The 26,894-nt window shown below is 46.9% G+C and overlaps 1 protein-coding gene across 1 annotated transcript; it reads right to left on the bottom strand.

The window, feature by feature from the left end:
- Positions 1–26,602, bottom strand: PPRC1 (PPARG related coactivator 1). The gene is made up of 14 exons (XM_033149864.1): positions 26,423–26,602; positions 14,513–14,653; positions 13,845–13,997; positions 12,726–12,827; positions 9,426–12,138; positions 8,733–8,786; positions 7,375–7,435; positions 7,030–7,097; positions 5,458–6,307; positions 3,418–3,555; positions 2,550–2,616; positions 1,296–1,417; positions 983–1,134; positions 1–401 (listed from the first exon to the last, which is right to left on the bottom strand). Exons 1-14 carry the CDS (start codon positions 26,528–26,530, stop codon positions 298–300), a joined length of 4,833 nt encoding a protein of 1,610 aa, XP_033005755.1. The 5' UTR covers positions 26,531–26,602; the 3' UTR covers positions 1–297.
- Positions 26,603–26,894: the final 292 nt, after the last annotated feature.

Genomic DNA, 26,894 nt, shown 5'->3' with positions numbered 1-26,894 from the left:
AAGATCTATGATTAGAGTTTATTGTCTGCATAGTGATTAAGCGGACTGAAGGCGGTTGATGTTGTTTTTCCATTCCTGTCCCCACTGTTAGAGAAAGTGTCCTTCCCCTTAAATAGTCCCTAGAAAAAACAGCCAGGATAAAAATTGTTTATGGGATTTTTTTCTGTTATATTTCATTACAAAACCACGCTGGACATAGCAGCTAGGCCTAAGGGGCACCTGCCCCTGCAGCCAATCTGAGGTAAGGCTGGTGTAGGCAGATGCCTACCGGGCAACATGAGCCCGAGAGAGCCAGCGTTACCTCTGCAGACTCCGCTGAGCCTGCTTCAATAAGGTGTCGAAGTCAAGGGAGTCAAATTTGCTCCTCGCGGGAGCAGGCTCAAAGTCATCTCGGTTTGAGTCTGAAAAACACAAAGACAGTCACTGGTGAGTCAACTAGAATCAGCAACCAGAAATGTCCACTGGAATGGAAAGGCTGACTAGGCCTCAAGCCACCTCTACACTTCCCCTAGACTGTTTGCCCCAAGAAAACTGTGGAATCAATTATTCCAAACTCTTCTCTCTCTCCCACCCTCTCTATCACACATAGGTCACGAATATACAGGGGTGTTACTATTATGTTATCCATTTTGTGTCTTTATGTTGAAAAACCACCCTGTGATCTTTGGATGAAGGGCAGTATATAAATTTAATACATAATAATAGGCAAAAATCAGTGCCAAGCTAGCTGAACCTCAACTGACAACTCCATTACCCAAGATACTTAAGACCAAGCTTCCTTTGCTGTGTTGAGAGACACCTCAATGCAGGACTGACACCACACAAGAATCAGGAGATTGGCAAAATAAAGGTTAAGCAGGGGGCTAACCTCCTGCACAAAGAAAGTTCCAAGAACTTGGATACTCCTGTTTGCTCAATGTCTCAGAGCAAGTTAATGGCAACTGCGTTTAACCCAAACTCACAGTCACCTCCATGGACTCACCCAAGTCGGCATAGTTCCTTTTGCAGAACTGCCGGCGTCCTCCAAAGCACAAGTCAAAGGGCTGCTCATCAGGGCTTTGCAGTGAATGCCCACCGTCTATGGCAGCAAAGGCATCTTCAGCATAGCGGTACGTCACAAAGCCATAGTTATCCCTGCCGGATAGGAAGGACAAGGAATTACGATTCTACAGCTGGGACCAGCCAGGGGGAAAGCGAAGGGCCAGAATCAAACACCCCATCCTGTTTCCCCCCTCTTCCCATTAGCTCCATGCAGCAAAGGAGGTTGCCCAAAGGAAGGCTTGATCCTCTCTTACCCCTGCTCCCGGAAGTGCAGGGTGCATTCCTCAATGATCCCGAACACAGAGAAACGGTGTCGTAGTTCTGAATGAGTCATCCGGCTGGGGATCTTCCCAATGAAGACAACACGCCGTTCTTCCTATGCACATAATTGAGGGAGAGAAGGGGCAGAACTCAGCCACAGTTCTATCAAGCAATCATCTTCCTCTTGCCAATCCACTTGCCCCAACCAGAACACTCACCACAAACTCATTTTTAATATAGATCCCCCTGCTTACTTGTGTGAACCACTGATGGGGAACTCATGGTCCTTCAGGATGCTAATAGAATATACATTCCAGCATCAGTGAGCACTGCCCATCCAAGAGCAAAAATCTGGAGGGCCACAGGCTTCCAAAACTTGTTCTAACCTTTCCCATGGTGCCTCTGTGGATCACTAAGAGGAGGGCTACAGCTTCTCTGGAAAGTGCCAGAGAATTTTGGGACGGCCTCACATTCACTCTCAATGTGGCAAATGTGTTCATGTGCTCTACGCATGACCTTCCCCACTGAACAGAAGTCATGAGCTGGTTCAGCTACTATGCAAATGCCCACAACTATTACCTTTCTTCATGCAAATACAACTTCAACTTCTAATAGAAAGTGCCCCAGGACCAAGACCTCACTTGGAAGTTTGCCTAAAAGGCTAAGACATTGTCAGGTTTTCCTCAAGGGAAGGGGGAAAGCCCAAGTAGGTGCACGTTCCCAAGGTAACTCAACCGCATGTGTACCGTATCAAGGGAAATCCAAATTCTGCAACCAGCATGCTTTTTTGCTAGCTGAGTGCATCTGTTTTTGTTTTTTCCAACTCTTGTTGTGTATTTGACAAAGACTCTGAAGAACATACCAAGCCTGAACTAGCCACCTCTATGGCTTCTGAGATTTTATACTGTCAAGGTCATCTCTGCAGCTCAAGCAGTAGCAACTTGCTTAAAGGAAAAAAAGCAATTGCTTGCTCAAAAACTGCACTTCTGCACTGTATTAGCACTTTGGCAGTGAGGAAACTTCATTGTCACTTAAACAGGCCAGCCTCTCCTTGTCCTTGGATCAATGGAAAAAGCAGAGCTGCCTGGTTCTGGGAAAAACAGCCTAATAGCATTAGGTTGAAGAAAGCGTATCAATTCCAGATCAGGAAAGCGACACTAGAGTGTCTTACAATGACCATGATTAAGGCAGCCCCCCGTGGTATAGATGCCCTTCCTAGAACACTGCTATACCCCAGAAATACTCACTATTGCACGGTCTTTGTAACCGTTTTTCTGCCTTTGGTAACACTCACGGGAGCTGCTGGAATTGTATCTGTATGGTTTAAGAAAAAAAAAGAAGTCAAAGCAAAGAAGAGTGAAAAAAGTGAAATGGTAGCAGAAAGGTAGGAGCAGCTTGATTCTTCACTTAGGGAGATACAGCCATCATCTCCTGGTTTTAGCTCTTAGAGAAGAATGAGATGCTCCAGGCTGCAAGCAGCTTCCATGGAAGGGAGGGTGTGTGTGGGGAGAGAGGGAGAGAGAGAGAGAGAGAGAGAGAGAGAGAGAGAAGTACAGACACAGTTGGGGTCCACTCACATGGCTGCTCAGTATAAAGCTAAACACCCCATTCCTTGTGAAGATGGGGGGAAAGTGCCACACAAAAAACCTGCAAGCTGTTTATCAGGTGACAACTAACTTGTGAAAGTTGGCGCAGTGGCAAGAATACAGGCAAGACCTGGAGAACCTAGGCTGCAGTTCAGCTATGAAACTCATTGCAAAAGTCACAGCACACTTTACTGCACACAAGGCAAAAAACACACCTCTGAGCCCCTTGGAGGAAGGGCAGAATACTAATGTGCCAAATACGTGGGAAGGGTTCAAGGTTTCAAGAAAGAAGAAAGCAGAACTACTTCACAAGGAAAACCTGTATGGTGACTAAAAAAAGCACAAAAATGTATTTAAAGCATTTCATGTTAATTAATGTGGGGAAACAGAGAGGGAGCCCAAACCGAACATAAAATATTTGACTTTACTTTCATATTAGAATTGCTGGGGTGGTGGTGGAGAAAGGGGAAGAAGACAGATTATATATCCCACTGTTCAAGAGAACAAACACAAGTGCTGCATGTCTCACCTCTTCCTTCTGTGCAGAGAGGGGGAGCAGGAGGATGATCTTGATATGTAGGAGGAACGCGAAGAAGACCGGGACCTGCCCCTCGACCGACTCCAGGAGCTCCCACAGGAAGAGGAGCTGGAACTTCGAGAATGGCACCTGGAGTGAAGGAGGGAGCCCAATGAGACCAGAGGCTGCACACACTATGTGTCCATTGGAGTGCACGCAAACACACACAGCAGCTCCCCTGAGTGACCTTCAGCTTGTGCAACCTGCTTGCAATGGAGCTTCAGCATGCCTTCTCTCCCAAGGAACAAGGGGTTCCCAAGACAGAAAACTCTGTGGCAGAGCAGACTGTGACACTTCTTGCATTTGTAGAGGTCAAATGTTCACCCTAAGACATGCCCAAGATGCTTTAACACTTGTTCTGTGAGGGACTGAAGCTTAATAATAGGGCATTTGCATTGCATGCAGAGGATACCTAGTGAAATTCCTAGCATCTAAAGTTAAAAGAAATCAGTTAACAGGAGATGGGAAGAGCTACCCAGGAGAGCTACTGTCAAGAATAGACAATGCTCAGCTAGATGGATGAAAAGGAAGCTGCCATATACCAGGTAAGACTATGTTCAAGAAGTAACTTACTGCTAACACTAGAAGTGCAGGATACGCACAATGGAATTAAGTAAGGGCTGCATAGCCATTTCTATCTCCCCACTACAAGAAATACCAAAAAGTATGGCAGATGTTCAGGCCACTGTATTCCATCACAAATCAGGACGAAGGTCAATTTCTGTGCTTGGTATGCATTGTGCAAGTTAAGGCTTCATTTCCATCAACAGGTCTTAATAATTCACCTGATCAAAATTCCTCCAGAGAGAGGCAATTAAGGAGAGAGTGCAACTTGCACATCCGTTAGCCACCTACACCATTGTGTGGCTAACCTTCCACTCTAAGGGTCCTGAACACTGGGTTTTTGGAAATAATTGAAATCTTAGGCCTTAATCAGCATCAGCATCCATGTGCATTCCTCAATACCATCAAGTGAATAGACCAGCTGAGGGCTGGATATTGGCAGCTGCCTCAGGCAGTACAAGATGTCACTAGAAACAGAACAGATGGAAAGAGAAGCAGAGGCTTAATGGGCCCAGTTGAAAAGGTTCAGCAGCCCACAGGCTGCCATTCCTAGGATGGGAAGAGTCCTCATGGTGACTATATGTCACATGCAAACTGAATTAGCCTGTGGCCCCTCTGTATAAGGTGCAGAACAAATTCACCAAGAAGGGTATGCAACTAACGTGTCCCAGTAACAAAAGGATTTCCATTTATGCAAATCTGCTCCAGAAGGCTGGCAGAATCTCCAAAAATAAAATTAGGGGGCATGGGGAGGCAGGGAGAAAGTCCTGTTGTGCAAGCAGAAATCCCTGTGCTAACAGGACCGTGACTTAGCACTGCTTTGGATTCAACCCCAAGGGACAGAAAGGAATGCTAGACACACACTCATTAGAGCAGTTTGCAAAGCTATCCTCAAAGTAACAAGATACAAGTTGAGAAGTTCAGCCCAAAAGCTCCTCTGGAAGAGAACCAGCATTGGCATGTAAAGGTAAAGGTAAAGGACATCTGGACGGTTAAGTCCAGTCGAATTTGACTATGGGGTGCTTTCCAGGTCATGTGACCAGCATGACACTTCTGGTGCAGCAGAATATCATGACGGAAGCCAGAGCGTTTACCTTCCCTATTGGTACTGATTTACCTACGTACACTATACATACATAGGCATGTATACTGTAGATAAGAGCCCAAGACTCGCTAAGCTAGGAAAGGGCCCAGTTATCCACAAGGCTAGCGAAGAGTGCAGTGGGCTTCCTCTTGGGCAACTTAGACTCCACTGCTGCTCATGTGCATGCAAAACACCCCAAGCCACCCCACAGCACTCCACACCCATAACTTTCAGCCACAACAGCTGCTGAAGGAAAAGGCCCATAAAACTTCTGTGTCATGCAAGGGCAATTTGACACTCAGGGTGCCGAGTCTTGGCAAGAGGAAAGAGACTTCCTCCCTCACCTTCGCCAGCGCTTTGCTGGGGGAGACCGAGAGCGTGACTGAGAAGAGGAGGAAGAGGAAGAGGAGGAGCAGGAGGATGAAGAGTCACTGTTGTCACTGTCTCCATCAGAGCTGGAGCTGAAGGATCGGCTGGCGCGGGTCCGTCTGCCTCTCCAGGGCCCCTCTGGGGGACTGGCTGACTTCTGCCTGCCCCGGTAGCACCGCAAGGAGCGTTTGGAAGCCAGCCGCTTCTGCCGAACCTCTTGAGGCTGCTGCAACGTGGGTCCTTCTGAATCTCGGCAGGGGGACGCAGCCGGAGATAACAGTACAGAGCATGGATCGTCGCTGCCCCTATTTGCGGACCTTGGTGTGCTAGTCCGGTGGTCCAGAGGCTCCTTTTGCGAGCTGGTGGAGCTGCTGTCCAACAGCGGTGACTCTGATGTGTCAGGGCTCGAGCTGGCTGCAACGGGAATAGAGGCTCTGAGCTGCTCCCGCCCAACATCTTTGAGACTCTGGCAGGCAGTTGCTGTGCCAAGGGAGCCAGCAGGGTCCAGTCTGACAGCAGCAGGAAGCTGACTCGCAGCTGGGGGCTGATCCGGCACTTCTTCTGCCATGGCCTTGATGGGCTTTATTGTTATGTCAGAGTTTTGCTTGACGTTCCACCGGGCACCTCCCTTTGGCTGAGCGGCACTAAGCTGACAGTAGTCATGCTCACCGGAGCCGACGTGAATTGGGGCTGCAGCTTTCCAGTGAGGCTTGCTCAGGGATTTCGTGAGCCTGACGCCTTTGGTGGAGCCAGCCTTACCCAACAGGGAGACGGCCACCAGAGGTTTCCAGAGCTGGTGGGGCGGAGTGGCTGGAGGCGTCAGTCCTGCAGAGAGAAAGAGAGCCCTCAGGAGATGGAACAGAAACCCATGTACACAGCACCCCTCCCACCCTCAAAAAATGTGATCAAGGCACCTGGCCTTGTTGTCCCTCCTATGGGGGGGTGGTGTCAAAGTTTTTGCCCCCAGCAATAGCCGAAACCAGCTCAATTTTGCAACTTCCTCCCAGAAAAAATTAAGAAGTCAGTGAGGACTGTTGCTTGGTTGGAGTTCCAAGGGCCACACAGAGAGGCCTGAAGGGCCACATTCTGCTTCCCTCCCCCATACTGTAAACTCTTCCTATTTTGCCTAGTCTTTGAGTGAATTGGTCTCCCCCCCCCCCCCCCGGCAGTTTACCTTTAATGTAAATTTCATGCCTTTGCATTTTGACGGCAATTTATAATTGCTCAATTCTTTTTCTGCTTTTTAGCTTATGTCTTTTCGTGTTTATGAAAGTGGTGTGTCACCTTTGCCCCATCTACCTCCCCAAAAGAGCACCCTTCCTCAGCGTGAACAACCTAAGCTAGGCCCCTCAGCAAGAGCTCAATAGAGAATCTCAGGAATGCATTTTTGGGTGCTGGAGAAATGAGGCAAATTAGTTCTGCCCTCAGCACTCACTTCACCTCTACCCCACACCACTCCTGGAGAAAGAGCGTGTTGAATTTCCTGGCATTTCAGTCTCAGGGATCATTTCTCAGTACAAAAAGAGGTTAACTCTAAGAGCCTTCACCTGCAACATTGGTGAGCTCTGGCGCCTGAAGCCGGTCCACCATTTTCTTTTCCTGTTGTGCCACAGAGCTGAAGTGGAGAGAGAGAGAAAGGCCTCTATTACACACAGAGTGTCCCACACAATCAGGAATCACCTAGTCAGCGCACGGAGCACTGAAACACTGCATGCTTGATACTCCTTAGCAGGTTATCAGGCAACTTAGGCCAGGATGTGCGTGCTCTGGAAAGCAGGTCTCTTGCCACCAGTGTTTCTTGCCTGCCTCCAGAAATGCAGTGCTATTTGTCAACCAAGCAGAAATAATTGTGGGTGGGAAGATACCTGGTTAGGACCAAGTTCTGTACTCACCCATTGTACCCCAAAGTCACATTGTCCTTAGATTTTGCCATACTAGAAGCTTCCTTTTTGGCTAAAAAAATAAATAAAGCAAAGCATTATTCACAAGCATTTTTTCTGAGCACAAAACTTGCCTATCTTTTCTGGAGACCTAGGTTGTTTTCAATGAAAAACACGTTCATCCAAGCCAGTGGACATATTTATTTTATTTTTACATTTATATCCCATCTTTCCCTCCCAGCAGCTCTAAGTAGCATACATGGTTCTCCCCTCCCCCATTTTATCCTCACAATAACCCTGTGAGGTAGGCCAGGCTGGGAGGCAGAAGCTGGTCCAAGGTCACCAGATGAGCCAAGTGGGGAATTGAACTCTGGTCTCCCACTGGCCCTCAGATGGCTCTCTTCGTTTCCACAAGACGTTTTGGTGCTTTGTGGAAAGTGCAAGTAAGCCTGGGACTGGCTGCCACCTTCATGTGATACACAAGGTAGTCAGGCATGTTTTTATCAGTTTGCTTTTCTTAGTAGAGAAAGTATTGATCTGATGTGAGGGTTCTGGAAGCTTCTCTGTGTTAAAGAAACAAGCAGAAGGTTCATGATGTTTGGGTTATTCCGTCAGAGAAGGCAGAGTACAGCTGGCTTAAACTGGTTCTGTTATCTCTTTTGTCAAAGTCATGCTGACTATAATAGGAGGCCAGGAGCCTCGGTTTCACTTTCTCTTTCTGTCTCTTTTCCTTCTGGTGTGGTGTTCTGTATACAGTCGTACCTTGGTTGTCGAACGGAATCCATTCCAGAAGTCCATTCGACTTCCAAAATGTTCCAACAACCAAGGCACGGATTCCAATTGGCTGCAGGAGCTTCCTGCACTCAATCGGAAGCCATGGAAGCCACACCGGATTTTCAGCTTCCGAAGAACATTCACAAACTGGAACACTTGCTTCTGGGTTCGCAGCGTTCGGAAGCCAAAACGTTTTGAGTGGCAAGGCGTTCGGGATCCAAGGTACGGTTGTATAGCATTAAGGTTTAGACTTATTATAAGTTGTTGTAAGCTTAAGTTAAGTCTGCTGCAACTGGATTTCTTATGGACAGTGCCAACCCTAAGTGTATTTGATTTGTGACCATTATGCTCATTTGCCTTCAGTAGCGGTAAAGCTCTGCTGGATGAAATACAATTGACTCTGGCCTATTTTTTGGGAATCCTGCAACATGTTTAAGTTTTTACTCTGCTACATATAGTTTGGCATCTGCTGTAGATCAATATGGAGTAGAATTTCAACAACAGTTTTGGGACAGGAAAAGAAGCTGGAGGAGTGAACGAGCCTGCCGGCACACTGGTCAACATGTTGAGCTGCTGGTCCCAATTTCGCAACTCACCTTCTGTCTTTTCAAATTGCTCTAGCAGGCTGGACAAATCAGAGGCTTCAATTCCTGAGGGGAAAAGGATAATATTACTGCATTGTGTACACTCGTTTGGGCTTTGTGATTTCCCAGAAGAAGCTTCACTGTGCGGCCGGAGAAGCCAGGCTCCCCACAATTACCGCCTGGCCCTCTTTGCCAGCATCTTCAAAACAGTGTCTTAAGAGCATGAGAGGGAGACAGACAGAATATGTAACTACTTAAGCATAAAACATGTAATGCAGTTGTTTGGAGCAAAAAAAAAGTGTAAGCAGGTTGTGAATACGTGATGAGATAGAAATAGGACTGTCCCCAGGCTTTAAAGCAGAGCTTCCCAAAGGGATTTTGACCTCCTGAAGTAAAGGGGTCAAGAAATACCACGGGGCAGAAATAGGAAAGGAAAGTAAGTTTGCAATGTATAGTGCATAATTAGGAACTATCAGCCTCCAATGGATATGGGCTTCCTTTTTCATTGAGGAACCTCTAAGAAGGGGATCCCAACATACAGGTTTGTGAGCCCACCAAGGGGCCAATGAAATCAGATGTTTGGGACACCCTGATCTGCACCCCAAGTTCTGTGTCCAGCAAAGGACTGCCTGCCATGCCATTCTTGGGCCACAGATGCCACTTAACCCTCTCCTCCCCCCAAACCTCAGCAGCACAGCCACTCACCAATTTCATTGATAAAGGCTTGAACAATGTCCTCTTTACAGCTGCGCTGTGCAATGTTGATGAGTGGCTGGTACTTCCACATATGGGTTGTTTTCTTGGAGAGCTGAGCAGTTTCATGCACCTTCTGGGGCACCGATGATGCTGGAGAAGCGGTGGCTGTTGGGGCAGCTTCCCCAGCACCCACCTCCGTTGCAGTTGGCGCTGTGAGCTTTTCTGGCACTGAGGCAGCAGGAAAGGAAGAATGTTCTTCTTGCGACCAGGAAGCTTGAGGCGCCTCTTTGGCACTTGAAGCTGCAGTGGGTATACTCAAGGTCTTCTCCATACAGTCAGAGAGCACAGGGGCCTTCCCTGAAGGTCGTAGCAGAACAGGAGAGGACAGCTCTTCCAAGGGCTTTGGGGCCTCCCTGACTTGCTGGGAAGGAGGTGCAGAATGGGGTTCCCCCAAAGACTGAGGGCTGGAGCCCTTCCTGGCACACTGAGTCACTGCCGCTTCCCCTGAAGGCTCAGTGATTGATGGAGAAGGCAGCTTCCCCAGAGCTACTTGCCTCCTTGGGTCAGACACTCTTCTGGGGTCAGCTCTGATGGCAGAAGGGACAGGCGCCGGCGGAAGCTGCGTAGGCAGGCTTGGTTTCTCACTGGCTGCCCGGCTTTGTGCTCTGATGTGAGAGGGCTCTGGCATCAAGGCTGCATTCTGGGGACCAAGCACCCCTTTGGAACAAGACGGTGCAGGCAAACTGCCAGCCAGGCGTCCCTGATCCCCGTAAGGGATGGGCAACATTGGAAGGGGTACTTGCATGCCCGGCCAGTACGGTGGCTGTGGCGCCCACTCGACAGAGCTGTAAGGGAGGCCTGGGGCTAAGGGCGGCAAAGGAATGGGCGGGGGAGGCCAGGTCGGAGGGAGCACAGGAGGAACCATGTGGAAGACAGAAGGGCGGGTCTCAGCAGCAGGAAGTGGAGGTGGCAGGCTTTGGTAGGTGGCTGGCACAGGGGCAAAGGGAGGCCAGGGAGGCACAGCTGGTAGGAAAGCCCCTGAGGCTGGGGGCAGGAAAGGCGGAGGCAGCGTTGGAGGCACCTGAACCCCAACAGGGGGAAAGGCACAGACTGTGCTGGGCAGTGGGGACGCAGCAGGGAGAGATGTGGTAGGTGGTGGTGGTGGTGGTGGAGGTGGAGGAGGAGGAACAGGGCTCATACAGCCGTGCTGCAATGGAGGAGCCACTCTTGGTGCAGAATTTGGAGCTGGCATGGATAGAGGCGGGGCACTTGCATTGCCAGCTGGGACAGGAGCAGCAGAGGAGCCAGTGGGCTTCTCAGGGTCCTTTGCCAGTCCAGACGAAGCAACTTTGGAAGGCAGTGGTGGGACCAAGCAAGGAAGCTCAGCCAGTTCTGTGGGGAGTTCAGGGAGGCTGGGCCACTTGCTGGCACTCTGGTTCTCTGTGCCGCTCCTAGAGCTCCCATCACGAGGCTGGCGCTGCTGACGGCGCTGCCTGTATTCGCTCAGGCTCAGAGGCCTGGGCTTAGCTTCCTTTGGGGGGCAGCCAGCATCCTCATTACTGGGAGGCTGCTTTTCAAAGTCTGCAGTGCTGCTGGGAAGCTGCTGGAGAGGTTCTGGGCCAGCCACCTCATTAGCCAGCAGGACGGGCTCACTTGGCACATCCCCCTCGTGCTCACCAAACTGCAGTTCCTTGTTGCATGGCACAAGTGGGGTTTGGGGCTCCAGTTCCTCCATCTCACTGTCCGATCTTTCCACTGTAAGGGCTGACTGGTCTGACAGCAACCAGCCCTGTCCTTGCCCTCCAGCTTTCTCCATCTCCTTCTCTGGCACAGGGTGGCTTGGCTTAGTCCCAGCCTGCTCTTCAGTACAGACAGGAATCAGCCCACAGCTTGTGGCCTCTTTGTGTCCCATTGTTTCCTTGTTCAATTTTCTCTTGGTGCACATCTGGTCCTTTGCCAAGGCACTGCACTTTGCTTTTTTGTGTGCAGCTGAGCCAGGTTCAAACGTATGATCTTGATCATCCATTGAGTCCTGAGATTTTGCCCCTGGATGAGCATCTTCTACCCCTTGGAGGGCAACCCTGCCGACATCTTCAGCCCACTTTTCCAGATCAGGCTCTCCGTCCAGGCAGGCAGCCTTGGTGCTGTCATCAGGTGGTAATTTTTCCAGGGCAGGGGCCAGGAGTGCTGCCCCTTCATCCACATGGCTAGCTGTGCAGTTGCTCTCAGTTCTGTCCGGGATCTCTGTCTCCATTCTCTGCAGGACCACAGGGATCTCCATGCTCTCTCCACTCTCAGGCACCACCTCCAAAACAAGTGGGCCAGCAAGGAGCTCCTCGGCAAGGGGCCGGTTGTTAGGACTCAGGCACACCGTGAAGGTGGGTATGCAGTAAGGGTGCATGGACCTCACCAGCTCACTGAGGGAGATGCTCTCCGGGGCAATGACACAGGGACCATCACTTGCAGATGGGTCCGGTTCCACCTCCTTCATCGCTGATGCTACAAGGGTCTCCTTCACACCTGCCCCCAAACCCTGCCTGCTGCTTGTTGTGGCCGCTTCCTCCTCCTCCTCTTCCTCTCCATCACTGCGCTGCTGCACAGGCAGCTCTCGTTCCCTGTGCCTAAACAGCACCCGCTTGGTACTGGGCTTCTTTGAAGCAGCCGAATCATTGTGACAACTCGGAGGGAGTCCCAAAGGGAGGCTGGCAGTGCTGGCTTCAATCTGGAGGGGAAGAGAGATTATGTAGTAAAGCTCCTTGCAGGTACTGATTATTGGGGGGGGTGCAATTTTTGACTCCTCTGCTATCTCACCAAAGGATGCTTACTAAACACTGACTTGAAAATAGAAAGATCCACTGCTAGAATTATATTAGTCTCTTAGGGTTGCTAGGTCATCACCCAAGGGATGCTTTTACTTATTTAAAGCATTTTTTAAATGCATTTGCTCCTTTCATAGCTATATGGATGGCAGCAGCTAAGCAAGTGGCATTTCTTCCATTTCTGAAGTACTCTGGTGGCAGAGGGTGCCCTTACTCGACTCTTGCTGATTTGGAACTCAGCTCCCCCTCTATGTAGCAACCAATCCAGGAGAGGCTATGCCAAAGAGGGCTTCATAAATAATCTTGATACAAGACAGATAGGTGCAGGGAAATATTAGCTTAATATTTCATTTCATTTTTTTACACACTGCTTGATTGTAAGAAGAAAACCTCAAAGCCAATTGCAAGATAATGTAACAAACCGTAAACCAGAGAGATAAAAACTGGGTTGCCCACTGCACAACCCACCCATTTGGTTGGAACATCTCACCTTCTCTGTCACAATGGAGCAAAGTTTAGGCTCCTTTAAGTCCTCTATGGTGTGGAAGTCTTGCTCAGGGGGTGTCACGGACAAGCTGAGAAACCTCTGAAACTGACATAAGGAGAGCAGTTTAGAAAGCAGAAGTAAATTCAACTAATTCTGAAAATGCCATGTGAAACGCTCCCATTTTACCAGCGGAAGCTGAGCTTTGCAAGATAGAAGCCAATCCATGCTTGTCTGGGGTGCATAGTTTGAGGGACCCCACAAAGGGCACCTCGGTGTTCTTCAAACCACATTTAGCATCTTCACATGTTTCCACCCAACGGCACTACCTAGCCACCTCTTAATGCCACAACATGCACACCAGAGGGCGCTCTGAACCTTGCAGAGTTCACAGTGTGCTAGACCCATTACATTTGGATGCCAACTTTGAAGAGGAATCCTTGCCAGGATTTTCTGAATGCGTGTACTGATGCACATGCCTGCCAGGAAGAGGCAGCTAGCCTGGAGAAAATGATGTCACTATTGTCAATGTATAAGCAAAAAAAAAAAAAAAAAAAAGACGTGACTGTCCAAAGAAACTTCATCATCAAATGCAGATTGAGATGAGATCACGGGTGAGGAAAAGGGCCTCCAGAACTTCCTTAAGCATTATCCTGGAGCTGTGACACAACCCACAAGAAAACCAAATGCTAGCAGCCAAGAACAGGATGCTGTTGTGTGTATATTATGATGCCAGCAATAAGCTAGGAAATCTTGGAGCTGAGTACCAAGCAAAGTTAAATTAAACAGCTTGGATGCCCAGCCTATGGGAGAAGTTTCAAGCTGAAGGAAGAGGAGGATGGGGTCATTCACATCCAAGTCTCCTCTTCGTGGAGAAAAAATATATATACTTGTGAACTTAGTAGAGATTAGATGAGACAAACTGCCAGGGTTCAATCAGCCTATGGTATTACAAGGACAGGATGATACTTACATTGGCTTCTGTCAAACTGACATTTCATAATTAACCTTACCCAGGACGGGCTGCCATTTCAAAGGCGCTACACTGTTGTGGTAACCCCACAATTTAACTGGCCACACAAGAGAAGGCAAGCAAAATCTTCTGTCCCATCAACCATGTCATACCGAAGAATTATCACGGTCTCTGGGCGATGTCAACAATTCAGAGTCAGGAATGGTATCAAAAGGAGAGAGAGACTCGTCATCGGTGCTATCCAGAATATCTGTGATTGCAGTCAACAGGGAAAGCTCGTTCTCTGCATCCATGCGGCCTTTTGTCTGTTAGGAGGGGGGAAACAAACCAAATTTGGAATAGACATTCAGTTCATATATGAAACTCAGGGATGGCCAATTTAGCTTTACCCAGGGGAGCAACTCTCAAGCTCATTGCCAACACAGGCTTAACTCACTGAAAGTTACATGGAAAACAAATCAAGTAAACAAGCTGTGGAAGTCAAGGAATGGAATGATAACAGAGGGTTGCTGTTAATGGCAAACAGCTCAGAACTGCAAGATGAAGGAGCATTACCAAGATAACTTCACAACCAAATAGAAACAGAACAGTTAGAACAATTGAAAATAAAATCCTTGCAGGTGGTTATCATTCCTCATACCATCCAAATAATGACTTCTGAAGCAGATGTGAGGAATTTAGATATTAGGCCAGCCAGCACATAGCCACTAAGACTATAAATCTTTCAGAGGAGGTCTGAACTTTGAGCTTCAACGCAGGCCCACACCAGTAGGGTGCTGTGTGCTGGCCGGCTTTCGTCTCTCCATAGAGCAGACCATACCTCAGTCAGACTGCTGAAATCCTCAATGATGGAAATGACGGAAGAGTCTAAGTAGTCCTGCATCGTTTCCAGGAACTCTCCTGCTTCAAGGATGGTTTCTGCATCCAGTGATGTCAAATGCAAATCCTCTGCCAATAAGTACTGGGGTGAAGGAGAAAAAGGAAGAGCGGCAGATGAGGGCATAGAAAGCTGCTTGGGGAACAATGTAAGTCAATTAAACATTACCTGCTAGGTGCAGGTTAGAGCCTTCATATAAGTTGACTCTGTCTGATATTAATGCCCTCCCCTCTATTTCAAACACTCTAAACAATCAGGTATCCTTCAGCATGAAGGGTAGGATATGTATCAATTTAATGAATAAAATGTATACACAAAAGGGATTTACTGCATGTGTGGCACAAGCACCAGTTCTGCAGTTCTAAGCAGTCAGGTGGGCACATATGGGGTGAAACACTTCTTCAAGTAGCCTTGTTCCAAACTGCTGAAGGCATTACAGTCATACCTTGAGTTGCGTACGCTCCGTGTTGCGTACGTTCGACTTATGGACCTCCGCAACCCGGAATTCCTCCCCGGAGCGCGGGTGCGCAGAAGTGTTCTGCGCACTTCGCGCACGCGCAGAAGTGCAAAAAAGCACGAACTTCCGGGTTTTTTCTTTTGGGGGGGGCGTTCGTGTTAAGCACACCCGTGTTACGTAGCGTGATCCGGAACGGATCACGTGCGTAACACAGGGTACCACAGAAACTTACTATACTTACATATAGTACAATAACATTGTTTTCTCAAGTGTTACAGAGCAGCTACTTGCAAGGAAAGCTTTAATGCCAATAAGGCTTGCATTTTTGGTGTCGAGCTTCTTAAGAGGGAAGCAACACTGTATTTCTAAGGCAGAGAAGACCAACCATTCTGCAGTCTTGGAAAAACCTCCAAGGTGTGAACCCCCCCCCCCTGCCCCCCGAGATCATATAGGGGGGAAAGCATACTGGAAGAATTTTGCATCTCAAGGAGATGGGTTAATTGGTTTGTACAATTATTCTTCCTTGCTTCTCAGCACATCCTTCAGGACTTTCAAGGGCTTTTTGGTTTGCTTTATTGTTTTGACTTGCTGCTTGTGTTTCAAGGATAAGTGTTGGCAGAATGTGGGAGGGTCGGCTTGTGAGCAAGTTCACAAGGTTGGGTGCCTGCCAGGAGGAGTACAGCTGCAGAATTTATTAATTAGGCCAATGGACAGGGGCCAGCATATCTTACCTTGCAGGTGATGTGACATTCTTCACACCATCCAAATAATGACCTCTGAAGCAGATGTGAGGAATTTAGATATTAGGCCAGCCAACACGTAGCCACGTGTTGGCTGGCCTAATATAGCTCTCAGATGGGATCTGAAATTTGACCTTCAATGTACATCCAGACCAGTAGGGTGCTGTGCTGGCCAGCTTCGTCTCACCATTTTCATTCTCATCAACTAAATAGGAAAGTATCTTATCTTGTTTCTGTTATGTTGCTCTGCTTAAATACTGGTTTCAATTATTTTTATTTTGTATTTAGTCTGCTATTTAATAAATCACTGAGTTTTTCTCCCCTGGTGTTATTTCCACTGACTCCCAAAGAACTCTTGCATTTGGCAAAACAGATCACTAGAGTCAGAAGTGCAGCCCTTTTCATCCAATAAATGTTGGATTCCTGCCCATAAGTAAACTCAAGCTGTTTTGCTAATACCTTATCCTCCAATTAGGGTACCAATGTTGCCTTACCGCCCAAAGCTGTGAGTGCTAGCATGCAATGGAATTTGTCTGGAAAGCACAACCTTGCTATCCCTGCACTGGTTTCTATCCCCAGTTGCCTATTTCCACAGTCTCTGTTGATTAGCCCACAACATGGAACTTTCCTGAGTCAGTGCATGTTTGCCCCCTTCCCCCAAAAAAATATCAAAGAGAAATGCCAAGCCACAAAATAAGGTGCAATGTGCAGTTGCTAATGCAAGAAAGATTCATATCATCCAACTGTGCTAAACATGTGTTTTTGAGGAATGGATCTTCAAAAGTTCTAAGCAATGGAATTATCATATCAGCACTGGAATATTCAAGAGACATTTGCACAATAGGATCACCATGCTGATTTCTTGATCAGTTCTCAAGGGCTACGGGGTGGTGAGAAAAGACAGCTCCCATTGCTCGGTCCCAGCTCCTGCCCACCTAGCAGTTCGAAAGCACGTCAAAGTGCAAGTAAATAGGTACCGCTCCAGCAGGAAGGTAAACGGCGTTTCCGTGAGCTGCTCTGGTTCACCAAAAGTGGCTTAGTCATGCTGGCCACATGACCCAGAAGCTGTATGCCTGCTCCCTCGGCCAGTAACGTGAGATGAGCGCTGCAACCCCAGAGTCGGACACGACTGGACCTAATGGTCAGAGGTCCCTTTACCTTTTAAACAAGGACAACTATTTCAAGGTAAAGGCTAAGCTGGAAGAAAGCTGTGGTCTTCATCTATTTCTACACGGCAGATTCTACAGGAGTAACATTAACTATGAGGCAGCATTCCAAAATCAGTATTGTCAGAGTCAGCAGCAAATAAACATGCATGATCTCTGGGAGGAGCCACCAATTCTGACCTGGGATATATTTTCTGGCTGTTGAATCAACACATTTAAGATGGGGAACTTGCCAACTGGAAAAGTCTGCCTTCACTACTGGATCTGACAGATGGATATGGTGGGAATTCCATTTTTCAATACCTGTCCCCTAGCCTTTAGGAAGACATAACTGCAGGAGAACGTGATGAGCAAAGTTATGGGAAAGTGTGACAATGAATGGATTACCTGTGGACCTCCGTATGCTATTGGACTCCCAGCCATTGTGGTCCAGCAGTATCTATAGGGCTATAGGTTTGAACCCATACTGGAACCTGTTTAGCTTTGCAGACATGCTAGCAGTTTTACTGCTGCACCACAGATGCAAAATCCCACTTCAGATTACAGAAAAAAATGCAGTTGGTCTCATTCACCATATGAACAGCAACAAAAAATTATATTAATGCTCCTTTATTTCCGAGGAATGTTCTCTGGACAGCATACTCCACTGCAGTCTAATATCAGCCAAGGAGCATTATAAAGTCAAATATGCTGTAACACACTGTACTACACACAAAAAACCTCTAGCACATGCATTCAGTGAATACTATTGCAGTCTGACATGTTTTGCAGTTATTTGGGATCCCGTATATTAGACTGCAATGGGAACATCAACATTTTTATACTCTTCCAACGAACATTCTATAGGCACATACAATCAAGGCATGGCCACCCTGCAATTAACCACTTGTTCAGAGTTGCAATCCTGTCCACATAAGCAGTTTCCTACTACAGTACTTAGCTGCACTGCACACACATGGATGTCCAGCAGGCAAGTTGGTAAATGTTATGCAATTATCTGTAAACACTAGGTCAATGGAAGGTAGCAGAGCTGGTGGGATAGGAGAGATAGGTAAAACTATGAAGCTGAAGACTAGCTTCTCGGGGCAAAGACTATTTTTGTTATGTAACTGTAAGGTGCCCAATGGTTGGCGATGCAATGTAAGAAATAAGAGTACCATCTGAGCTAGAACACCAAAGTGAATCTGAAGGGTAGCCTTTTGTTTTCTTTGTGTGTACATAAATGGTTAACAATCAAGTCACCATGAGTAGCAGTCTGTGCTCTCCTGCCAAGGTAACAAATGCTAACATAGAAAGCCCCCCAGTCTGATAGCTGAAGGACACGGTTTCTGGCAACTGTGAGATCACTAGATGTGATAATGTTTTAGAATGTTTTTAAGAATTGTTTTGTTGTGGATGTGTTTGCAGCCTTGGACTCCTTTAGGAAGGGCAGGATACTACAACCACTACTACGACTACTATCATCATCATCACCATCATTAACAATATTCCAACATCAAGAAATTTGTTCACAAATATATGCCTAATGCATAGCTGTCAACCTTTCCCTTTTTTGCAGGAAATTCCCTTATTATAGCATTGGGAAACAGCAGGGAGGGTTGACAGCTATGCTAATGCGCTGTACTTTCACATTACAGCTAAACCTTACTCCAGATGTGAATTTCTGGAACAGAAATGGCCAATTCGTCATCCTTCATAGAATCTATGATACAGGTCCCAGGAGCCACATGGCTCCTACCTTTTCTATTCCTGGTTTCTAACACTGGTCTCCCATGCAGTTGGGGTGGGAAAGAAATAGGGTGTCATATGAACTGTTGCTCTTCCCAGATACCAAGCACAGAGATGCTAAATCCCTTCAGCATGCCTGTTATCATTTTCTTTGTGCTCTGCACTTGCATCAACACAGTGGCAATGCCCCCCCCCCCCAGCAGCATGCAGGGGAGGAAATCATTCTGTCTGGCCAACTAAAATGCTGGCGCTGATGGAACATTCACGATAGTATGAAGTTGAATCCCACCCTGAGTTAATGCTTGCTAATCACCACCAAAGTTCTACATCTCTACGTTTGGCTCTCATTTGTCAAAAATCCTGGATTCCAGCCTGCCGTATTTTCTTATGTGCATTCCTCTGTGCAAAGGCCACCGTAACAGACTCTCTTACCTGTGGCAAGCTAGGGAAAGGATGCTGCTTCTTTACAAACAAGCACCTTCTGACCCATTTCAGCACTTTGATCCTACTGCTGACAAAACAAAATCGAAAATTCTTTCTAGTAGCACCTTAGAGACCAACTGAGTTTGTTCCTGGTATGAGCTTTCGTGTGCATGCACACTTCTTCAGATACACTGAAACAGAAGTCACCAGATCCTTAAATATAGTGGGGGAGTGGGGAGGGGTATTACTCAGAAGGGTGGTGGGAATGGGTGATAGGCTGATAAGTGTGGAAAACCTGTTGACGACTCTAAACGGCTGCAATTAGTCTTGCAGGGAAAGGCAAGGGGTGAGATGGTTAAAGATGGCTTTGTTATGTATAATGAGATAAGAATCCAATGTCTTTGTTCAAACCAGGTTTCTCCATGGTTTTAAGTTTGGTGATTAGTTGCAATTCAGCCACTTCTCTTTCCAGTCTATTTCTGAAATTTCTTTGTATTAAGACAGCTACTTTGAGATCTTTTATAGAATGTCCTGGGAGATTGAAGTGTTCTCCTACTGGTTTCTCTGTCTTGTGATTCCTGATATCAGATTTATGTCCATTTATCCTTTGGCGTAGGGTTTGGCCTGTTTGTCCAATATAGAGAGCTGAAGGGCACTGTTGGCATTTGATTGCATACACAATGTTGGAAGATGAGCAATTAAATAGTCCTGAGATGGTGTGTTTGATGTTGTTGGGACCAGTAATGGTGTTATCCGGGTTTATGTGGCAGCAAAGTTGGCATCTGGGTTTATTGCAGGCTCTGGTACCAGTGTCCATGTTGAGTCCTGTTTTTGTATTATTGTGGGTGAGGAGCTGTTTGAGATTGGGTGGCTGTTTGTATGCGATGAAGGGTCTTCCTCCCAGAGCTTGAGAAAGAGAATTGTCATTGTCTAGGAGAGGTTGTAGATCTCTGATGATGCGTTGTACTGTTTTAACTTGGGAGCTGTATGTGATGACTAGTGGTGTTCTGTTATTTTCTTTTTTGGGTCTGTCTTGCAGCAAGTTCTCTCTGGGTATCAGTCTGGCTCTGTCGATCTGTTGTTTAACTTCATCAGGTGGATATTTTAGTTCTAAAAAGGTTTGCTGTAGATCTCTTAGGTGAGAGTCTCTGTCTGTAGAGTTGGAACAGATGCGGCTGTAACGTAGGGCCTGGCTATATACAATGGATTGTTTGGTATGTTTGGGATGGTAGCTAGAAGCATGTAGATATGTTTGTCGGTCAGTTGGTTTACGGTATAAGGTGGTGTCTATGTGTCCATCCTGTATTTTTATAGTAGTGTCCAAAAAGTGTATTTCTTGCATAGATTGGTTCATAGTTAGGTTGATGGTGGGGTGAAAGTCATTGAATGTCTTGTGGAAGGTGTCCAGGGTCTGTTGACCATGTGTCCAGATAATAAAAATATCATCAATAGTGGGGGTTTCCAGTTATATGGACTCTGTTCTGAAACCATATGCCATCAGTGCTCCCAGCTACGTACGTGACACCACAGATTTTCTGAGAAAAATACAATCTTTGAATAACCTTCCTAACAATACTATTCTAGTCACTATGGATGTGGAATCTCTGTATACCAACATCCCACACAACGATGGTTTACAAGCTATAAGGAACACCATTTCAGATAAAACCACAGCAGACTTTGCTACGAAACTCTGTCATTTTGTCCTTACCCACAACAACTTCAAATTTGGTGAGGACCTGTTCCTTCAGATCAACGGCACAGCAATGGGCACCCGCATGGCCCCACAGTATGCCAACATCTTCATGGCAGATTTAGAACAACGTTTCCTAAACTCCTACCCACTCAAACCTCTCTTGTACCTGCGTTACATTGATGATATTTTTATTATCTGGACACATGGTCAACAGACCCTGGACACCTTCCACAAGACATTCAATGACTTTCACCCCACCATCAACCTAACTATGAACCAATCTATGCAAGAAATACACTTTTTGGACACTACTATAAAAATACAGGATGGACACATAGACACCACCTTATACCGTAAACCAACTGACCGACAAACATATCTACATGCTTCTAGCTACCATCCCAAACATACCAAACAATCCATTGTATATAGCCAGGCCCTACGTTACAGCCGCATCTGTTCCAACTCTACAGACAGAGACTCTCACCTAAGAGATCTACAGCAAACCTTTTTAGAACTAAAATATCCACCTGATGAAGTTAAACAACAGATCGACAGAGCCAGACTGATACCCAGAGAGAACTTGCTGCAAGACAGACCCAAAAAAGAAAATAACAGAACACCACTAGTCATCACATACAGCTCCCAAGTTAAAACAGTACAACGCATCATCAGAGATCTACAACCTCTCCTAGACAATGACAATTCTCTTTCTCAAGCTCTGGGAGGAAGACCCTTCATCGCATACAAACAGCCACCCAATCTCAAACAGCTCCTCACCCACAATAATACAAAAACAGGACTCAACATGGACACTGGTACCAGAGCCTGCAATAAACCCAGATGCCAACTTTGCTGCCACATAAACCCGGATAACACCATTACTGGTCCCAACAACATCAAACACACCATCTCAGGACTATTTAATTGCTCATCTTCCAACATTGTGTATGCAATCAAATGCCAACAGTGCCCTTCAGCTCTCTATATTGGACAAACAGGCCAAACCCTACGCCAAAGGATAAATGGACATAAATCTGATATCAGGAATCACAAGACAGAGAAACCAGTAGGAGAACACTTCAATCTCCCAGGACATTCTATAAAAGATCTCAAAGTAGCTGTCTTAATACAAAGAAATTTCAGAAATAGACTGGAAAGAGAAGTGGCTGAATTGCAACTAATCACCAAACTTAAAACCATGGAGAAACCTGGTTTGAACAAAGACATTGGATTCTTATCTCATTATACATAACAAAGCCATCTTTAACCATCTCACCCCTTGCCTTTCCCTGCAAGACTAATTGCAGCCGTTTAGAGTCGTCAACAGGTTTTCCACACTTATCAGCCTATCACCCATTCCCACCACCCTTCTGAGTAATACCCCTCCCCACTCCCCCACTATATTTAAGGATCTGGTGACTTCTGTTTCAGTGTATCTGAAGAAGTGTGCATGCACACGAAAGCTCATACCAGGAACAAACTCAGTTGGTCTCTAAGGTGCTACTAGAAAGAATTTTCGATTTTGTTTTGACTATGGCAGACCAACACGGCTACCCACCTGTAACTGGAACTACTGCTGACAGTACTTTTAACTCCACCAAGGCAGGCTCATAAACACTTCTTCCAAGGGCCACTCCTTTTTTTGGTGAAGCAGGGCTAGTCTCAGGGATGCAAACACCCATAGAGCAGCCAGCTCAGCTTCAGGGAGGGAGGAAATCTGCAGAGCTGGTTAGAATGCAGCTATGGAACAAGTTCTAACTCAAAGCACGTTTAACTGCTTCCCTCCCTAGACATCCAGCTGAAATTATTGGGCTTTGCACAGCAGACTCTCACTACAAGGACTTGGCAATGCTCCATGAATACCTGGGAGCATTCTTTGGCCTGATGTCTCAGTCACCAAATTTTTCCATGACAGCTTCCCACCTAGTCAGCCAAAATTCTTTTCATATGCAGAATCCAGAGCAGGGCTGCTAAACTGTTCCACATTTTCCACGTGGAGGAGTCTGCATAGCAAGCTTCTCAGATTCTGAAATTTCCCATGGAGTTGTCTGCATTGTTAGCTTCTCAGATTCTGAAAATTCCCAATCAGTTTAAGCCTGAAAATAGCCCAAACAAGCTCAAGATAAGAAGATTTCACATGTGGGAGAGACCATCCTGGCCTTGGATCTCCATTGTGGTCATTAACAACAACTGCTCATCTTTTTCAGGCACAGAGCAGCAAAAGAACAGGCAATTAAGAAAGGCAGAAAGATTTTGGTTGGGAAAGTGCATTTGTCTACCATCTTTCTCTGAAGGTCCAAATGTGGTGTTTTTAAGGCACTTCATAGAACAAAAACTGCTGCCACAACATACAAAAGGAAGAAGTGAATTTCTCAACAGGACCCATAGCTCATGATGTCAACTGGATAGGACAGACATCTTTTCTTGGATGAAATGTTTATGGGTGGTATACAGCATTCCTGTTCCACTAGCATAAGAGACTGTGGACCAGAATCCACCCCCCCACCCATGCCTCCCCATGCAGTCACCAGCACACTCTCAAAGTCAGCTCTGGAAGGCTAGGAGGGAGGACCTTACAAAGATGATTTTGGGTACAAGCAGGGCAAGGAGAAGGGGGGCTTTTTTTGCTGAGCTAGCAGAGTTCCATTTGTAGAGCACTGGATACAACCCAGGCAGTTAGTTCAGTTGGTTAGAGCATGTAGCTGATAAGGCCAGGTTGTGGGTTCGATCCCTGTACGGACCAGCTGCATTTTCCCCTTTGCAGGAGGTTGGAATAGTTGACCCTTGTGGTCCCTTCCAACTCTACAATTATATGATTAACCCTTCATGTTCCCTTTCCCTGCTGTGGATTTCAGAACTAACCTCTTCCCACCCCCACCGCCATGTGTCTGTAAATGGCACCAATGACTACAGAAGTTTCCCACCATCAGTAGATTACTGTGGCAAAGCAGGTACCCTGTCACAAGGCCTGAGTCAATATGCTGCATGAAGAGCTAATCACCTAAGCGAGCATGGATGCATCAGCAGGTAAATTCCTGACACTGCCATTGACTGCAGGTTTGACCTTTCTGCTCCCTCAAACTGCTGTGAGTTATGTTTGGTTAGCCATCAGGTCCCTGATTACAACGCCAGGTCACCTAAAGCTGAATTTTCTTTCCCAACCCCTTTATAACTGTGCACCAGGGATTATGGGAGTTGGAGCCCAACATCCAACTCCCTAGAGAGCTACATGCTCCTCCTCCCTACTATAAGCTCACAAGATCTTTGTCTATGCTACCCAGTGTCTTATACTGAACCATGTTTCCAGATTTGCCTTCTCCAATAGGCAAACATACCAAAGATTACACCAGAGTTACATTCCAGGGGTTGCACCTAAAGTCAAAATTGCACATACAGTAGTCAAAACACAATGGGTTCAATGGCAGGTGTGATTGCCAAAGTCATTTTTCCTGGAACTCCAGGACCCTTTCTGCTCCCTTTCATCATCATCATCATCGACATTTTGCCATGCACATAAAGCTGAATGCACACAAGTTGCGGGCTTACTGTAACATAATCAATGTCCCTTATAAATATACCATACTTCAATAGTAATTAACTAAAGTACAGATTATTAAGAAATTAAAACATTAAGAATACAGTGAAGGGAAACAGAAAACAAAACAAGAATCCTTAAAGAGGATTCTAAACAAGAGATGACAGGTTGAGAATTAATACATCTACCACTGTAATAAAGTCACATATGTTATGAAACCTAAAGTCTGGTACTTGTATCTACTTAGCAGTGTGTTCTCCATGGTATTAGGAACATAGGAAGCTGTCTTATACAGTCAGACCATTCCACTGGCCAGCAGTAGCTTTCTAGGATTTGTGATAGGGTATGATTGTAAACAGAAAGAATTCATGGGCTTAGCGAGCTTATTACACTGCGAAATTCAATTAAGATATGCATGCAGAATAGTGACAAATGAAAACCTAAGATAAAATCTTGCAAGAGAAGCCATACATAGTGGTTCAGCTTCCACAGATGAAAGCTAAGGAAGGCTGGTTCACCTACTACTTAACACCCCTTCCACTTTCAACTGCAACAGGCTGGTAATTTAGCAATATAAATTATGTTAAATGCATTTTCCTTTACTTCTCATTGCACAGACACACAAAACAACTAATTTATTTTTGCATGGTCAGGACACAGTCTGCAATCACATGCTTTGTACATTTATCACATGGTATGGACATGGTAGGAAGGAACTCAATTGGAGAAGAAGTCCAGCTGGAGTCCCAGCAGACTCTTCCAGTGAACAAATGTCAAAGCGGCCCACATGCACATTACTGTTATTTATCATTCCTAACATGGGCATACACTCTCAACTCCCATAAATGGCTTCTCTGAAACTGCTTGCTGGAAGCAAAAGCCATGCTCCAAGTGAATGTAATTTTTCCAAAAATAACAATAAAAAATAACCCAATACCAAGGGTTTTCTGGAATGCTAGTAGAATCAGATTCAGAGAACAAGAGATGCTAGATTGTATGGAGCAGACAGAGGCATGCATGCTTGTAGAGTGCCTTCTCTCAGTAGGATTAAAACTGCTGAAAAACTGCATCATCAAATGGGGCTTAACAGGATCAGCAAGTGGGTGGGGATGAGCACACCCAGAAATGAAAAGAACGGGTGGGGGGTGTATAAGAGGAAGAGGGTGGAGTTAAGGCAGGCAAAAGCATCAGGACCCATTTTTACACGAGGGAACGCTTCCCAGTCTGCAGCCAACCCAACGCGTGAGAGACAGGGCTCCCCCATCTCCAGAACAAGCAAAAAGTGCTCTAGCTAGCCCACATTGGCATGGGTGGAGGAGACAAAACGAGCCCCGCCCCATTATGAAAGATAATGTGGATACACCACAGAAGAGGGAGTTAACAAATAATCACGGGAAAGGGGCTCATTCTGAGCCAGATTTGATCAGAGCGATTCCTAAAAGATTCATATGCCACGACTAAGTGGGGAGGTTCTATTTCCCTTGCTTAAACCCAGGACCCCAGCCAAGTCATAAATACCCCAAGTTCTCCACGGAAATAAGTCCAAAACTGTCCCAATGGTGGTCTAGGAGGAGACACACACTCCCCTTGACAAACCATAAAGCTAGGACTAGCATGTCTTAGAAACCTCTAGTTTAACGTATCCGTTACGTCGAGGCCCTCGATAACTTTTTTGTCGGGGGTGGAGGCCACCCCCAGATCTCTGAACTGCGGTGGCCCTGGCCCAGCTCCCCAAATCCCACCTTATGTCACTGTGTCACTCCTCTGGCCGCCACCGCGCGCCCGGGGCCCACGCAAGGAGCCTCTCCGGGAATCCACCATTCGCAACTTCGCAAAAGCTGCAGCCAGATGTTCCGCGAAGCATTTCCCCCTCCAGCCCCCGAAGCTCCCTTCCGAGGGCACCCGTTCCTGCCCGGTTCCATCGCTCCCTTCGCCCTCCTCGCCTCCCAACCCCAGGGCCATGGTAACCCCGGTTTCCCGGTCGTGCTGGCCGGTGCCACCTCCCTATGCCGGCCACGCCGCCTCCACGTGTCCACCCAGCGCCAGCCAAATGGGCTAGCCCTACTCTCTCCCGCCCGCTACCAGCCGCCAGACCCGGCCATTACCTGCGTGGAAGAAAGGCCATTGCCCGCCACGGACTCCGGGCCCCCTCGCAGCGGGAGGGTTCCCCCAGCCCCGGCATGTCCCGCGCCGCCGCCCCACAGCGCAGCCATCTTGGCACCTCCTCGCAAGCAGTTTCAGCAGCCCGGCCGGCACGCTAAAACTCTGTTTCCCAGAAGGCAGCGCGGCGGGGAAGTGAGCTTTTCTTCTCGCGCGATGTATGCTGGGAGCTCCGTTCCCTAAAGCATCATGGGCGTTGTAGTTTATTCTGCTGTAGGTGGGCTCAAAGAATAATCACTTAAGGCTTGCAGTAATAGCGCGGACTTTCAGAGGTAAAAGCGTTGCTTTATCTTTGCATTGGTCTGAGGTAATGCTACAGTTTTTAGCCTATTTGGTATGCAGTTAAGAAACTGCACAGAGGAGAAATCGTTTGGCACTGGACTTCAGTGTGATTATGAAGAGGTGTTCTTCAGCCTT

This window comes from Lacerta agilis, chromosome 5 (genome assembly GCF_009819535.1).
Source record: "Lacerta agilis isolate rLacAgi1 chromosome 5, rLacAgi1.pri, whole genome shotgun sequence".
In the NCBI taxonomy this organism is placed as follows: Eukaryota; Metazoa; Chordata; class Lepidosauria; order Squamata; family Lacertidae; genus Lacerta; species Lacerta agilis.
Note: the sequence above shows the minus strand (reverse complement) of the source record. Positions and strands in the feature narration are given on the sequence as shown.